The sequence below is a fragment of the Rhinolophus hipposideros genome, assembly GCF_964194185.1.
Source record: "Rhinolophus hipposideros genome assembly, chromosome: X".
NCBI lineage: Eukaryota > Metazoa > Chordata > Mammalia > Chiroptera > Rhinolophidae > Rhinolophus > Rhinolophus hipposideros.
In genome coordinates, this window is record NC_138046.1 from 87,904,680 (window position 1) to 87,921,800 (window position 17,121).

Genomic DNA, 17,121 nt, shown 5'->3' on the forward strand with positions numbered 1-17,121 from the left:
ACATGCATTTGCTTGTTCCTTCATTTATTTCATTCAATGGGTATTTGCTGAGCACCTACTATGTGCCAGGAACTGTTCTAGAAGAGGGGCCCGTGAGGAAAGAGGAAAACTAGGAGAGTGTGGTGTCCTGGAAACCAAGTGAAGAAAGTATTTCAAGGTCAAGGACATGATCAACTGTGTCAAACGCTGCCAATAAGTCAAGTAAGATGAGGTCCGAGACGGGACCCTGGTGTAACTACGTGAACATCATCAGTGACTTCAGCACTTTTGCTGACGTGGTTAGGCAAAAAATCTGATGGGGGCTGTTTCAGAAAAGCATTGGAGCCCTAGAGAAGAAGAACTGAAGAAAGGTGGTACAAAGTTTTACTGTGACGGGAAGTAAACAGAGGGTGCCAAAGCAATGTATACACATTTAAGAAAGGAAAAAACTATTAAAATTGTAATACTCGATATATACCGATAGCAAAAGATGAATACAAGTCACGTCTGACTTCTGCAGTTACAAGAGGTGCTCAGAGTGGTTACCATCAGCGTCCGGACACTTCTGATGACGGTGAACTACTGCTCGAGCAACAATGACCAAAATGTCCACTTGTATACATTTTTTGGCAACCCCGGGATATGGTGTTTTATTTTGCTATGCAGAGTTTTTAATTTGCATGCAGTAAATATATCTACCCTTTCGAAGCTTCTGGGTTTCCTGTTTTGAGTTAAAAATGCAATGTCTGTGGACAGCAACTCTGGCATGAATTTTTTGCAGCATATTAACTCCTCTGTGCTTTCTGAGGCCTTCCCAATCTTGGAGACAGAAGAGTCTCCCTGCTGATGTCAAAGGCTGTTGTTGTTTTTTCCAGGGACTTCAAAACCTTGTGGCTGATTCACAAGCTATTCCCACATCCACAGCTGACCACATCCACCACCGCAACCAAGTGTGTGACACCAAACCCTCACGTGGCCACCACTCTTCCTCGCTCCCTGGCAGAACGTGGCTATTACCAAAGGACCTGCCCCTCAAAGACCACCAGCCCACAAGGTGAGGTGACACAGATCCTCAAGGACATATTGAAGTAGCAGCAGCAGGCGTGACCATGTCCCACCCTTCATTCCCCATGGTGGCCCTCCCATAGAGCATGACCACCCAGCACACTCACGCCTAAACAGGAAAACACTGCACAGCAAGACACATCATTTCTCATAGAGCTCTATTGTGGCATATAATAATAGTTACTCTATATAAATTAAATTAAAAATAAAGCTCCAGCAGGTTGCACAGGTTGGCTGTTAATAAATATATCTCTGGGTAATTGTGCCCCAAGACCAGCTCACGACGACTCTCCCTCATCCAGAGAATTATATAAAAATAAATACAGGCTCGGGGGATGGGTATGGGGGAAGGTAGAACATGCCCAGTTCCATTCTGAAAGTTCTCATTCCCACCATCCACCCGTCCCCTGTTCATCTCCACTGGTCTCACCACAGGAGCCCTGTGAGGACTGGAGAGCTCAGGGTGGGGAGGTCTCTCTCCAGTCAAGCATTTTCCAAAGTAAAGGACCCCTCACTATACAGGCCCCTCATCCAATCTGAATCCTCTCCTCTGGGGATGGTGCTGCCCCTCCCCAGACCCCAGAGAGGGAGACGCCTGTTACTGCTGGTCCCACAAGTAGCTCCTACGATAACCAAGCCAGAGAGAGGCACAGTACAAGTACCAGGAGGGACATACCACTGTTCAGAGCCACAGGGACCACCACCAGGCCAGCCAAGACTCCCAGAGTCTGGGTCAAGGGCCCCCAGAGCTGGGGAGGCAAAACACACATACATTCTGCAGGGGCTGCTAGGGTGGGAGACCTCTTTGGGGACTCGAGGCTTAGGCCTGGACCGTCTTCATCCTGGGAGCTCACATGGGACCTGGCCAGGCTGGAAGAGCAGACTTCAGCCCCGAAAGTACCCAGGAGGGTGAGATTTTGCCCCTGCAGGACTGGAGCAGCTGGTTCTTTGCCAGATATAGGAACCCAGCTGTCTGCCCACTCAGTGGTAAACTCCATCTGGGCTTCTGTACCTCCCAGGGACCCAGTCACCCCAGGTATCACCCTATTCACAGGCAAAGAGTCAGTGTCCTTGCCCATCCCCTTCTCTGGAGCCCCAGTGAACTGACCCTCTGTACCCAGAACCACAGGGCTGTCACATCCCGAGCCCTCTGCCCACGGGAGCCATACATCTCCCATAGTAGCTACCACAGAATGGGCCCCGGAGAGGATTTCTGGAGGCGATTCCTTGGGGGTGCCCCCTTCTGGACTGGAGGGTATCATAGAGAGTCCCTCTTCACCCTCCCCCTCCTCATCAGGGTCCTCCGTATCCTTGATGAGCTCCACACCTCGCCCCAGCCGGGCATAGTGCAGCGTGATCTCCTCAGCCAGGGCACTGTTCAGGGCCCGCTCAGGGCCAGGCCACTTCAAGATCAGGTCGCGGTCCGTAAGTATGCCCAGAGGATGGCTGGGGGACACCCCTCCGTCTGTGGAGCCCTCCCCACCACTTCCTACCCCACCTGCGGCCACAGCAGCCCGCAGGCGACTCAGGTGGGACAGGTAGAGCTGCTCCAGCTCCTGGTCAATGGTGTCCTCGCCGAGCAGCTCCTCCAACCCACTCACAACCTCCAGACCCCCGGGGGGCTCATCCATAATAGCCCCCACCATGGAGTCCTTTCGGCCCCCTCCATTTTCACTTGATACTTCCCACGTGGCCTCCACCCGTTGCTGGCTAGGTTCCAGGAGAGGCCCAGCTGCCCCCTCACTTGCATCAGGCCCTGAGGCCTGGTCCCTGGGGGAGCCACCCAGGCCATAGAGAGAGGAGGACGGGGGAATCCTGATGGCCGGTGCCTGGTGGACCTCTGTGAAAGCCACAGGCAGCCTGCTTCTGGGGATGTCACCTTCCTCTGGGGGGTTGCCAGTCACTGTAACTTCAGACACCTGGAGCCATTGGGGGGGGGGTGGGAGAGGAAAAAAGGGGAAGGAAATGAAGTAGAGGAGGGGATAGGACAAGCAGAGACAGTGAGAACTGATAACAGCCCACACCCAGCCCCACAGGTGTTTCCAGATAAAAACTCCTTAAAGAACCCTCTATAATTCTCTAAATTCCAAAGGTTATGTAATCAAGATTAAAATAACAAAATTAGATGAAGTCAAAAGGGGCTTCCCGCAAATCACAAAGCTGAGGAATTCAGCGGGCACCAATATTCAGTGAATGACTGTCAATAAATACTGTTGGTTGACCTCTAAAACAGATCTAGAATATCTTCATGAATTTATGTATTTTCTCTTTTTAAAAAATGTGTTTCCTAGCTCTGTCTTTTGACGAGGCCTAGAAACAATGACCGATCTCATAGCAACAAGCACACCTAACACCCAGATCTAAATACCATTCTCCACTAAAAGGAACCAGCGCTCCTTAAATAAATGGCTGTTTCTAGGTTGGGGGCAGGTAGAATACCAGATGAGTCTGGGACACACTGCCACACCAGCATGTGAGAAAGCGCTCAAAGAATGATGGGTATCTGTCAAAAGGATTCTGAAGCCAATCTAAATAAGCTTCCACTGGCCAGAGACAGTTCAATTTAAGTGTCAGAATAAATAAGGGCTATGGGTTGAAATTTATCAAATATGTTTAAAATTCATGAGTTAATAATGATATACCAAAAACAAAAATCCTTTGTTTGGTCACCTATGGAGAAGTTCATTTCTTCTAAAGACTGGAAAATCAAAGGGGGAAAATTAAGTATTTATACAGCTTTTCTTATACAAACTATATACCTTCAAGGTATATACTGTCAAGGTAGCCAGACAGCTGATGTGAGTAAGTTTTTCTTTAGAGAAAAATTCTAGCTAATAAATGAAGTGGGAATAAGAGAATTAAACAGAATCAATTCTATTTTAATTAATAATAGATTATATCTAATAAATTATTATCACTAAATTAATAGTTTACTAAATTAATTAGATTTAATAATGGATCGACTTAATAGAATAAATTAATTAAAATAGAGTAAGAAATATGTTTCCACATGGATGCGATCAGCCAAATCCAGACTGTGGGAAACTCTATAAGACAAACAAGTTTCCTTGAACAAATTGCAAGAAAAGTGGGGGAGATTTAAAACTCCCAAAAGACCCATCAACCAAATGCAATGTCTTGACCTTGTTTGGATACTAAAACACTTATGAGGTAAGAAAATTAAAACACTGACCAAATATTTAATGATACTAAGGAATTATTGTTAAGTATCTGAAGTGTGATGATGGCAGGTTGTTGTTTTTTTAATAGTTCTTAATTTTCTGATACAAACAGAAGTATTTATGGATGGAATAATGTTTGGGTTTTTTCCAAAATAATGCCATAGGGAATGGGAGGAAATGGATGGAGTATAAAAACGTAAGAATGGACATATGTTGAAATTTGTTGAAGCTGGGTGATGAATATATATGAGTTTATTACATTAGTCTCTATCTATACTTGAAAATCTTTGTAATAAAAGTCACACACACACACACTACACATTAACAACATCTCCAGAATCTCTCCACCTCCCTGCCAGCACTTGCATCACTTGCCTGGCCCGCTGCAGTGGCCTCCTCTTCACTGTCCCCCTGCTTCTGCCCTCACCCCTGCAGCCTATTTCCCTCACAGCAGCCAGAGGGAGCCTGTGAAATCCTAAGTCAGATCGTAGCCCTTCTCTGTTCATGACACTCCCGTGGCTCCCTTGTCACTCAGAGTAAAAGCCAGAGTCCTCTCCATGGCCCCCGAGGCCCTACACAATTTGTCCCCACCAGCTCGCCAACCTCACCTCCTCCTGCTCCCCCTCACTCACTGCTCCTCGCTATTCATTACACACATTAGTCATGGCCTCACCTCTGGGACTTTGCACTTACCTGGGATGTTCTTCCCCTAGTTATCCACGAGACTCACTTTCGCACCTTCCTCAGGTCTTTGTTCAAATCTCGCTTACCACTAAGGCCTTCCCTGGCAGCTCTAAAATCTAAAGTTGCAAACGTGTCTCCCCCCCCCCCGTTCTTTCCTTCTCTCTCTCTCTCTCTCTCTCTCTCTCTCTCTCTCTCTCTCTCTCTCTCTCTCTCCCCCCCCCCATCCCTTTATTTTTTCCTTAGCATTCATCATCATCTAAAATACCATATATTTGAACTATTATTTTGTTTTGTTATGTCTCACTCCACTGAAATGTCAATAAGCCCCATAAAGACAGCATTTTTTGGCCACTACCATATTCCCAGCATCCATAACAGTGCTTGGCACAGAGCAAGCATTCAATAAATATTTGCTAAGTTAACAAATGGCATTTCAATAAACCCAGGTGAATAACTGCATTCTACACCATCGAGTTCTGATTTAGGGGATCTTCTTGAAACCTAGGGTGGACCTAGGGCAAGTCAGCCCCCACCATCCAGCCTCCTATCGGGCTGTCCATCCAAAGGCTGCCAGGGCCTGCTTACCTGAAGTGTCATCTGTGGCCATGGGCGGAGAGGGGTGGGGGCCACCAAGGGACCCACTGACTCCTGGATATCAGGGAGCTCTGCTGGAGAGAAGAGAAGGGCAGTGCTGGGGCAAGGCAGGCGGACAAGCAAGCCTGATTTGGTTAAGAAAATCTATTCTAGCCAATTGGCAGTTATGCTTCTGAAGCTTTCAGTGACAGTCTAAGGCAGAGGGTGCTTCTTAATTTATAAAGAAAGGAAAAGGAGAGGAAGAAAGAAATGGTAAATAAAAGCGAAAACTCCCACCGCCTGCCAATTGCTTACCCACAGCAGGTGTATTATCATCCATGCTCTTCATCCTCTGCTTTTCCTCGTTAGGCCTGTGGGGCACAGAAGAGAATGCATGGATCTAACACCCTGAGAGGCCAGTTCTGCCACCCACCAGCAACTTCTGAGCCTCTGTGATGGCTCAGCCTCACCTGACAGCTGTTCTCTCTTCTGCTGCCTCCTTCTACCCCACTTATAAAAGTCCTACACACTAATTGTAGAAAATTTACAAAATACAGGAAAGCATAAAGCGGTAAAAAAGTCACACATCAGCCAGATGCAACCACCGTTACCATTTTGGAAAACTTCATTGCAGACATTCTATGAAATCATTTGGATTCTGCAGCTATAATTTCACAGCTGACTTTGTCCATTTAACAGTAAGAAGCATCATGATGTACTTTTGTAAACATTTTAAATGGCTGCTTACTATTTCTATCCTATGGGCTCACCATAAGGTATGTAGCCATTCCCTTCCTACTGAGCAGCTAGGTTATTTCCTCCATTTTATTCTCACAAAGCAGGCTTCAGCAGACATCATTGGGTATAGCTTTATGAACAATTTGGATCACTTCTTTAGGGTATCTTCCTGCCTGTGGAGGAACCCATCTTTTCCCCAAAAGGGCAGGCAAGGACTGGGGGGAAACGGGAAGCAGCAAAGGGAGGAAGTGACTGGAGAATGGGAAGGAGGTCAGCAGAAAAGGAAGTAACTTGGGGTCACAGAGGCATGGTTCCCTCCGCCAACCCTCCAGCCTGGCAGGGCACATAATTTCCCTGAGCCTCACCCTCCTCACCTTAAAACGGAGCACAGGGGATCCAGGATGTGTACACCAAGCACAGGGCAGTCAAGAGAAATGAGGACATCAATCCAGACACCAGGGCCTGGCCCAGAGCAGGGGCTGAATCAACCGTAGATATTCGTTGGTCTTGGTCCTCCTTCACCAGGCAAGTCGGACCCCAAGGTCTAAGTGGCACAAGCTAAGTGTATTTAAGCCAGTCCCTGGCATGGGTGGGGTCACGGGGATCATGGAGAAAGCACTGTTCTCATTCTCACAAATGAGTATCAAATGTTTACAGATTAAGGCAGCGAGGAAAGCATTAACTAAAACATGTTCTGAGACCTCACAGGAGGCAATTGCTCAAACCTGTTTCTTCCTACAGGTAACTTGATGATGTTGACATTTCTGAAAATGGTTACAATATTTTGAAAACATGTAATCAATTACCTTCACTGACACAGAATATCACTAGCTGACCCAAATAGTTACTATGGCATTAGGCACTGTTTTAAGTGTTCCACATATACTATTAATTAAATCCTCACAGCAACCCTGAGATAGGTACTTTTAATCATCTGAAGTAGTCAGTATTATTATCCTCATCTTACAGATGATGAAACTGAAGCTGAGCAAATGGCTCAAGGTCATGCAGCAAGGGTCAAAACCTAGGCTTTCCAGCTCCTAAGTCTTCTCAAACAACAAACTGCTGCTTCTTGGGTGAGGGAGACTGGGGTCTTACCTCAACCTGATCTCCAGTCCTTTCCAGGAGATCAAGGTAGGCAGCAATAGTAGACAAGATCCCTCCCTCCACCTTCCTTGAGGCTTTTCTTTGGACCTGCCTTTGGCCCACATAATTCATGCCGTTTCCCTGCCTTCGTGGGACATGTGGCTAGGAAACCACCAGACACAGAAGTGGCTGCAAGAACTGCTTTTTATTAGCACCCTTGGGCAGGAAACTTGAACCATGTACATGGATTCAGAGCCTGGAAGCTCCAGAAGGAACCATCCATCTTTTTCCATGGACTAGGGCTCACGCATCCCACCAGAGGTCTTTGAATGAGAATACTACAGGGCCTGGAGTGGGCGGCTCCAGGAGCCCAGCCATCAACAACTATACACGACAGATAAGAAAGGGGGATGTGGGCAAACCGGCTTGGTCCTGCACCAGTCCCCTCAGTGGCTCTAAAATCCAGGTTTTTGGATTTATGGCCTGACAAGACTTCTTTTGCTGGTATATTCCTTCATTAAAGAAAATGTCATCTTCCTAGGATCTTCTAAAGCAAGACTCTTCGAGAAGACCCACAAACAGACAGAAAGGCAGCCTTTTCTCCCAGAGGCAGGACTAGGCAAGCTGTCCCCTGCCATCTGTCCCAGGGCTGACATGCACAACAACCAGGCTTCTGAAAGCCACTCCAGAGTCCTAGGTGTATGTAAGAGAGCGGGGTGGGGGGATCTCAGGATGCAGTCAACCAGAAGGAAAAGAACTCCACAGGTCATTTGAAGAAAGAGAAACAAATAAAAATCAAGTCCTCCAGCCCCCAGAGCGTCTCTTCTACAGCAAGGAGGGTGAGAAGAGGGGCAACATGCAAAAATCAGGTCAAGCGATTTAGCCAATGGAAAGATCCACGAAGTGAGAAGTACACGGGTAACTCACAGGTACCTCCCTACCTCGTCAGCAATGAAGGCAGGAGGCACCAGCGTCTAGTGTCTGCGCCTGCACCGTGGGCCCTTTTCATTGATATACCAAGTCATTCGAAAAACTTTCGCATCTGTCCTTCAAAGCAACACCCTTCCCTTTTTACAAATGCAGAAACTGAGGCTCAAAGAACCATGTCTCTACACCCACTAACGATACACCACACAGATAATACCCAAAGAGGACTCCATTTTGAAGACAGTGTTTGAAACTGTGGGCTTAAAAACAAAGGAAAACCTAAATATCCTTGAAAGGTCTTTCACAGTAAACATTCGAGGGCAGCTATGACTTGAATCAAAAGGAGCATAGTGAGAGAAATGGATTACCAACGTATACTGACTCACGGATCAGTAACAGAGAAGAAGGGTTCTTAGAAAAATGGGGAGGGAGGACATTAAGAACAAAACTGTACCTCCAGTGTGCTTGCTCATTTTTGAGAAGCCTGCTTCGGGCACCAGCCCCACAAATGCCACGTGGTATCTCCTCACGAGCAATGGGCAGCAGTGGGCTGGCACACACAAGCCCGGGGACATCTTGAGCTCAGGTCCTTCGGTTGCTTCTGAGAACCAGTCAAAATGGTATAACCTAGAAGGGGCCTGTACGCCAGCCTCCTGGGTGTGAAAATTCTTCCTGCCATCGGGAACCTCAATGGCCACTGACCTCAGAAGGCACCCAGAGACCAGGGGGTGAGATTTCAGAAAGAGGTGCCATGGGCCCCGGCCTAGGTCAGCCGAGACAGAATAAAACAGTGAATCTCCACAGAGTGAGCGAACAAACGAGGCCTGACAACCCCCATGGGAAAGAGCAGAGCAGACTTTCAGAGTAGTCACATCACGGACCGCCCCACCACCGGAGTTCTCCGTGAGCACCCCCGACGCTCATGTTTTCAAAGAACTTGGCCAGCCAAAAGTGGGTCACACACTGAAACCCAAAGGCAAACTCAGCAGACCCCAGCAATGTGCAGTCAACCTGAAGATAAGGTTGACTCTCAGGGAAGGGAGGGGGGCAGGTGGCTTCAGAAACCTGCCCTGTGATACTTGGAATCCTGGTTACCCTGAGCTATCTGCTTTCTGGAAAGAACAGGGTTTGCAGGCACCTGTGAAAGCCACCAAGCTGTGTGGGGCGTTGCTCAGACTTCTCCAACTATAGTCTGTGTCAGTGTCAACTCTGGAACTTAGGGACAATCCAGGAGGGTGGAAGGAGGAGTTTATTGTGCTAGGGGCTTCACAGCAGTGACTCCATTTGGCTATGACCCACAGTAAGAAACACATTGTACATGATAACCCAGCACATCCATGCATATGTAAATATATATACATATATGTAAGAAACAGCTGTTCGTTGCATGAAACAACACTTACCTTTACTACATGTTGTGATGCACTGAGTATTTCCTATGCCGTTTCTTTTTAATGCTTGTTGGAATCCAGTACATTGATTTCACATCTCAATAATTCAGGGTCATGACACGTAACTTTGAATAAACCCAGCTCTGCCACCTACCAGCTATGTAACCTGGAGCAAGTTACTGCACCTCTCTATGCCTCGGTTTCCTTATCTGTGAGGAGGAAATAATAGTAATACCTACCTCAGAGAGCTGTTGGATGGATTGAGGAAATGGAGGGAAATCGCCTGTGAAGGGCTTAACAACCAGTAATCCCCTCCACATTCCCACTAAGGGAAACGGAGGCTCTGAAGAAACAACTTGCCCAGCATTGCCCAGCAGGTCAGATGTGTCACGCAGCCTGGTAGAGCAGTTAAGAACTGGGCCACTAGAGCAGGACCCCAACTCTGCCCCTTTCATAGTATGTGTCCTCAGGCCCACGTCCTTAACGATCCGGCTCTACCCGTTTTCTGTGGCATAAGAGTATCACTCACGTTAAGTCCTCACTCTCCAGACAACTAAGATCACCCCTGGCCCATCCTATTTCAACTTTGATTGTTCTGGTTTCCTGACGCTGCCAACTCAGAAAGCCAGTTGGGTTCCCACCCATTCAGCCACAGGTGCGCCTAAAACTCAAGGCCTTACTGTGTATCGGCCCATGGCAGACCGTGGACACACAATGGTGAGCAAGCCCAACTAGGAAGCTTACAATTTAGTGTGAAGGAAAACATTAAAAAAATACTCACACTCAATCTTTCAACAAACATTTATTGAGCACCTGTTAAGTGTGAGGCACCGAGGCAGACCCTGTGGGAATACAGAGGTGAACACAAGCAGACCATGTCCCTACCCCTCGCGGAGCTTACAGTCTAGCAGGGCAGAGAGTCATCCAAAAATCCCTTAATGAAGTCTAACTACAAACTGAGGTCAATGCCTTCAGAAAAGGAAAGAATGTCCCAGAACAAGGGGCCCTGGCCCAGACTATAGGTCAGGGAGAGTTTAGGATGCTTAGAAGGAAAACGGGCAAGGGAGGAGTAGGGGAGTGAGAGGCTGTGTGGGAGGTGATGGATTCAATCTGGAACAAGGGGGAGTTTGAGGCATCTCTGGGACTTCAGCTAAGTGGAGACAAAAGTTTGGATACATGAGGCTGAAAGGAAGGGCAGGAGAAAGAGAAGGGCCAGGGAATTAAGAGGAAAAGCAGCAGAGTGTGGTCCCAGGGCAAAGGAAGAAAGTGTTTTAAGTGGGAGTGCTCAGCCACTTCAAGAAGAAAACCAAAATCCTAGCTGTGGAATCTGATAGATGCAGGGGGCCAAAACAAGTGTAGAAACAAGTGCAGGCAACTCTTTAGAGGGGATTCAGCAACGAAGGGGAGGAGGGTGATTAGGTGCTGGCCAGAAGCAGCAGGGACAGAGGTGGGGTCAAAGGACAGATTTTTAAGGCAGTAGAGATGCTGGCATGTATAAAGGCCGATAGAGGATCAGGAGAGGAGGGCAGTGAAAAGCTGCCAGGAGAGAAAAGGAAACTGATTATGTCAGGTTTTGGAGCAAATGGCAGAAAATGGAACCCAGAGCACGAGTTGGGGGCCTGGCCTGAGGGAAGAAAAGGACCCCCTCCTCCCCTGTAACACAAGGGAGGGAAATCAGTTTGCAGGTTTGGGAACTGCAAGTTGTGGGGAGTCCCATTCTTACGGCTTCTATTTTGGTTTTTTGAAGCAGGAAGTAAAATCTGAAAGTAAAGAACATTTAAAAGAGTCACATCAGGGAAGAGACAAGAGTGGATCCACTGGCAGGCAGAGTGGAAAATGATCCTGAATTTCTGGCAATGCTCATCTGCTCTACTCCAAGACACTCTCTAACAGGGCTTGCATGGTTGGCTCTATAAGAAAACCAGGACCTGAGGAAGTTGGGATGGACAGGCTTCCTGGAAGAAGCCCTCTTAGAACTGAAGGATCAAAATGAGGAGCCTGCAAGGGGCACAGGACCAACATTCCTGGTGACAGAAACAGCATGGGCAAAGGCCCTGAGGCAGGAAGGGGCAAGGCACCTTGCAAAGACCATGGTGATAGGAGCTCAGAAGGCAGACGACGGCCTGAGGTGTGACTAGTAGCCATGGAAGCCAGGTTGGGGGAGAAGGCAGGGAATGCCTGCAGGCCACGCTGAGGCTTTCTTGGTCTTTGTTTTTAAGGGGACGAGGACACCTACTAAGGCTGTTAAGCCAAGGCAGACCAGGAAGACTCCTCCCCACATCAGCCCTGGGACTGTGGACTCGGAGCCTCAGTTTGCTCATCCAGGAAAGAGGGATAAAACAGTCTATGTCACCAGGAACACTTGAAGGATTAGGTGACACGTCGCATGCTATTACTCAGCCAAGTGCCTAGCAGAGAGCAGGCTCTCTTCCAGGTCTCACACAAGCCCTCTGCGCCTGGCCCTTTCCACCCAATTGTACCACAAGCCCCCTGACATCTCAGCATCTTTTTCCCTGTTTGAACCTAGCACTGCGCCCAGCACATAGTAGGCCCTCAATAAACGCTTGCTGATAGATCATCTCTAAGCTTAAGGGTTATCAAAAGACTGGTCCAGCAACCCAGGGAATGCAGCCATTTCGGTTTCTGAGCTGTCTCCCGATGGCTTCTCCCATGTCCTGACCTGATGTGGCTGCACACAGTGGGCCTGCAGCCCAGACTTCCCGAATGGGAAGCCCTCCACAGCAGGGCTCCCGCAGGTTAAGGCTATCTCCTGAGATCCTCCATTTCCCAAGAGGGCTGGGTCACAGGGGGCAGCTGTTCTTCAACAGCGCTCCAAGTCACCAGCAACATAAAGGTTTTAAAACAATAATAAGTTGAAATGTACTCGCCAAGAAAGCCACCAACCTACAAAGAAAATCTTATCGCTGATCTTGCAATGAGCACCAACCTCCCCTTTGCAAGAGCTGAGATCAAAAGATTAAGAAGCTATCAAAAAGCCATCTGCCCACTTAAAATAATATCACAAGTCATGTTAGGAACCACAGACCTGGGGCCAGATACCAAAACAATTGTCTGAACGGGCTGCTTCAATTTCTCCTTAAAACCACCCATGTATTTTAAAAGAAAAACACCCTCTCCACCCACCTTGGCCCTGCAAGCTTCTGATTTCTCTGTTCCCTTCCTTTCACACTCTAAAATTACCAAACTCTATTACCCAAACTGTCGCATCTTACAGACAGGGCTCCCACGACAACCGGCTGGGATGACGACTTGGGAAAAGTGACATAAACAAAGGTGATTCTGGGGCACTGGAACAGCTGAATATCTTGATCTGGGTGATGGTTACACAAGGGCATAGATATGTAAAAATCCACTGAGCTCAACACTTAAGTTCAGTACACTTCATGTAGCTGTACCTCTCAGTAAAGCAAAAAAAGAAAAAAGAAAAAAGGAAAAGATAACAAGCTGGGAACACCAGAAGCAAAGTGCAGAATCTGCCCCGAATCCCATCAGACCTTCAAGAGGACCAGATTTTTTTTCAAAAATGCCCCTAGCATCTCCTCCCTGGTCTTGTCACTCACTGAGTGAACTTAAACGAGCCGGTTCACCTCTCTGAGCTACCTCAGTTTCCCCCTCTATTAAATGGGCATAATCATGGCACCCAGAGCACAGCAGGACTCAGAATGGACTCGAAGCTTTTAGCACAGACATCAGTAAGTACAAGCCCGCCACTATTGTTTTTCGCAGCTACTGCCACGCTTCAGTTACCTTGCCCATGTTTGCTGTATCCAAGCCAACCACACCAAGCGACTGTCATTCCCCTTTAGCAGATGATGAAACTGAAGCAACGCCATACAGCTGGTGGCAGGCAGAGCAGAGTTTGGAACAGGAACCCAAGGAACCGTATGTGTGACCTACTAAGTGCTAATACTAGCCAACACCTATATGGCACGACAATGAGCAAGGCTCGGTTCTGAGTGCCCTTACTTGTTGCCTGTGAAGTAGGTGCTATAATTATCTGTTTTACAAATGAGGGTACTGAGGCACAGTGCAGTTAAATGAGTTGACCAGGTTACAAGGTTACAAGGATACAAGGCCAGTAGATGGCAATCTGGGGGAGAAGGCAGGGAATGCCAGCAGACCACGCTGAAGCTTTTTTGATCTTTGTTTTTAAGGGGACGAGGACACCTACTAAGGCTGTTAAGCCAAGGCAGACCAGGAAGACTCCTCCCCACATCAGCCCTGGGACTGTGGACTCGGAGCCTCAGTTTGCTCATCCAGGAAAGAGGGATAAAACAGTCTATGTCACCAGGAACACTTGAAGGATTAGGTGACATGTCACATGCTAATACTCAGCCAAGTGCCTAGCAGAGAGCAGGCTCTCTGCCAGGTCTCACACAACAAATCCCAGATGCCAGAATCCACTCTTAACACTGTAAGGAAAGAGCCATGCTGCCTGCCCCCCTTAGACTAAGTCTCAGGTTACTATGGAGCTCACAGGTCATTAAGCGGGTGCTTGCCTGCTTGCTCAAGTACCCAGGCACATCTGCCCACTGCCTGAGCTAAACCATTCTGAACCACCCACAGCCTAAGGCCTTGCCAGGACCACAAAACATCGAGCTGCAACCAGAGGCTTCTGATCCAGCACACACAAGGTCCAGAAAAGCATTTTTCCATTCCCATTTCCAGTCCTCTCAGGACCAGGGAAATGTATGCATTTCCCATGCATGCAAGGAGAATATACGTATCCCAGACTAGACTTTGGTGACCCCCAAAAGAATCAGGCCTAGCTGCTATCCTTGAAGAACATATAGCTTGATAGAGAAAACCTAGGAGAATCTTGTCTCAGGGCCTCTTGTGTTAACTGGTTCTCCTAGGCCTTGAACAGTCACAGGTGGTATGGCAAACACAAAGGAAATGAGCTTCAAAGTCCAGGCCCATCTGGTTCTGCCTCTGCCAGAGCCAATGCTTCCCTGTGAGAGGGATCAGCTCACCTCCCCAGACCTCAGACTAGAGCATAACAGTAAAGAGTGCACAGGTTTCAAGGTGAGACATGGCAGAATTGGAAAAGCCAGGTGCCATCACTTCCTTAACCAGTTTCTCCCTGGTTTCCTGCTGTCAAATGGATCAGACTCCCTGCCCCCCACTAGCAAGGCTCCTGGTCCACACTACCATGTCACTGCAGTTCTCTCTACTCCAGCACACAGCCCATTCACACCCAGCTCATTCCCATCTCAGGACCTTTGCACTTGCTCTTCTCTCTGCCTAGAACACTCTTGCTCTCATGTGTGCGTAACTGCTCCTCTTTATCATTCAACGCTCAGTTTCAATGACACCTCCTCGGAAAAGTCCCGTTTCCTTCTCTACAAACTTTCTCCCTCCATATCTGTGCATAACTCTTCTTATCATCATCCAGGACTCACCTCTTCAAAGGCTGAACACCCTGTCTAAAGCAGCTATTCCCTCCCAAACTCTCCCCTTATTTTACTTTCCTCTCAGCAGCTAACTTTATCCCTATGTTTCTTATCTGCTTGCTTGTTGTTTTTTCCAACTGTCTCCCATAGGAGCCTGTATGATCCTTGAGGACAGGAAAGATGTCTGTCTTGTTCAGGGCTTTACAGTGGAATTCAATAAATGAATGAATGAAACCCCAGTAATTAAAAGAGCTTAGCACATGTTTGGCCTCCATTACTCTGACTAACTGACTGAATGTGCCCTCCTCCCTGTCCTGGAGAGCAGGCCTGAGGGGTTCCTGGGTCAGGATGCTTGTCCTCCATCCTAGACACAGCCCTGCCTTGGCGGAGGTGGCGCTGGCAGACATTACCTGCGCCTCACCGGCTTCATGCAGCTCTTCAGCTGCCTGGCCTCAGCCTCCACGGGACCCTGGCACTCGGGCTGTGGCTCCAGCTGCTGCTGCTGGAGCAGCCCTTCAGCATCAGTGGGTGTGGGAGCGGGTGCGATCCGGAGCAGGACTGTGTAGTTGCGGCCGTGGTTGTTGGCCCAGAAAGTGCCCTCGGGGGTCTCATAGCGCACCACGAAGTCCAGGCGCGCCCCATCGCCCGCGCCCTCAGCAAAGGGCAGCTGGAAGGCAAAGCGGTCTGTGCGGCCGCAGTCGTCGGGTGAGGAGGCAGACGCCTGGCCAGGGCCCAGGCCAAGGCCCAGATCCAGGATGGGATCGCCTGCTCCTGGTCCTCCCGCTCCTGCCCCCGGCGGGCTGCGCGGGACGTAGCGGGCTGGGTGGTCGAAGAAGGAAGCCCAGCCGTCGTGTGAAGCCCGCACGTGCACCGCCTTCTCGAAGGAGCGGTTCAGCACGCGCACCAACCCGCGCAGCACCGGCGGGCGTCCCCCAGGCACCCACACCCCGGCACCCCCGGGGACCGCTCCGGGAGGCGGCAGCAGTGCCTCCAGCTCCACCATGACGCGCCCCAAGCGCTCCAGACGACCCGGCGCGGGCGGCAGCGAAAATGTGGGCACCAAATAAAACCCCCCGCCGGCGGGGACAGGGCACAGCGACGAGGGCTCAGGGCAAGCCTCCTCTTCCTCCTCCCCTTCATCCCCATCCTCGCCATCGTCGTCCTCATCAGCCCCGCCACCTTCGCCATCTTGCCCGGCCGCCTCCGCCATCTTGCCCGCCCCAGGCCCGCCCCACGGCCGGTAGCGGCGCAGCTGCGCCAGAGGCAGCCCCAGGGCCTCGTCGGCGAAGAGCACCCTCCGCGGGGCCACCGCTGCCTCGACAGAGGTGCGGGGCTCGCCCACGGCTGGCGAGGGGGGCGCGGGAGGCCGCAGCGGGGGCTCCACTGGGGCCGTGCGCGCCATATCGGCGGCAGCCGCGGCACCGACGGCACCGGCGGCGGGACCGGCGGGGGCAGGGCCTGAAGGGGCGGGCAGCCAATGGGAAGGTCCGCGCGGGGGGTATGGCTCAAGGGGGGCGTAGGCGGCGGGATGGAGACAGGTGTAGCAGACAGCCAATGGGGAGCCGCACGCAGGTGACGTAGTGGTGAATCGAGTGCCGGAGAAGCACGCCACCAATAGGGATGCCTGAGAGTGGGCAGTGTAGGAGGCGGGATGATCGGTGAATCAATAGGGAGGCCTGAATGGGGGTGGTGTCGGTTCTGGGATGCAGAGCGTCAGTAGGACTGCTAAGGGATGTGTGAGCAAGACTGGCATCTGGGCGGCGGGGGAAATGGAATGGCTACAGACGATGGGGGCAGCAGGCAGCGAACGGAGAGGCCCGGAAAGTAGGAGATCCCTGGGTTGCGAAGATAAGTAGTGGGATGGAAGCTACTGACAGCGAACAGCCAATGGGGAGCCGCACGCTGGTGGTGTAGAAGAGGGGTGACGATAATGGCTGCAAGGAGTCAATGGGGAGTGTTGTGTGCGTGCATGACACCTTCAAGGGGCGGTGCCAGGGCAGAATTAGCCAATACAGAGGCTAGAATGAGCACAAGAGATGGTTTGTGAGTCCTCGGAGGCGGAACTAGAAGGGCAGACCCAAT

At 49.8% G+C, this 17,121-nt stretch overlaps 1 protein-coding gene across 5 annotated transcripts; it reads right to left on the minus strand.

Moving 5' to 3' along the window:
- Positions 1–346: 346 nt before the first annotated feature.
- On the minus strand, positions 347–16,481 carry PPP1R3F (protein phosphatase 1 regulatory subunit 3F). Of its 5 annotated transcripts, none has more exons than XM_081044018.1 (4): positions 15,450–16,481; positions 5,799–5,854; positions 5,496–5,575; positions 347–2,963 (listed from the first exon to the last, which is right to left on the minus strand). In XM_081044018.1, exons 1-4 carry the CDS (start codon positions 16,439–16,441, stop codon positions 1,668–1,670), a joined length of 2,424 nt encoding a protein of 807 aa, XP_080900144.1. In that variant the 5' UTR covers positions 16,442–16,481; the 3' UTR covers positions 347–1,667. The 5 variants fall into 5 exon arrangements, with proteins under 5 accessions (XP_080900144.1, XP_080900143.1, XP_080900147.1 ...); XM_081044017.1 differs by having other exon boundaries at positions 1,186–2,963; positions 5,496–5,578; XM_081044021.1 differs by lacking the exon at positions 15,450–16,481 and adding an exon at positions 6,596–6,727 and having other exon boundaries at positions 1,186–2,963.
- Positions 16,482–17,121: the final 640 nt, after the last annotated feature.

Coding starts and splice junctions, on each gene's coding strand:
- PPP1R3F (XM_081044017.1), bottom strand. CDS start 16,441: ATGGCGCGCACGGCCCCAGTGGAGCCCCCGCTGCGGCCTCCCGCGCCC. Junction 5,855..15,449: donor ATGAAGCCGGTGAGGCGCAG/GTAATGTCTGCC, acceptor TGTGCCCCACAG/GCCTAACGAGGAAAAGCAGA. Junction 5,579..5,798: donor TGATAATACACCTGCTGTGG/GTAAGCAATTGG, acceptor TCTTCTCTCCAG/CAGAGCTCCCTGATATCCAG.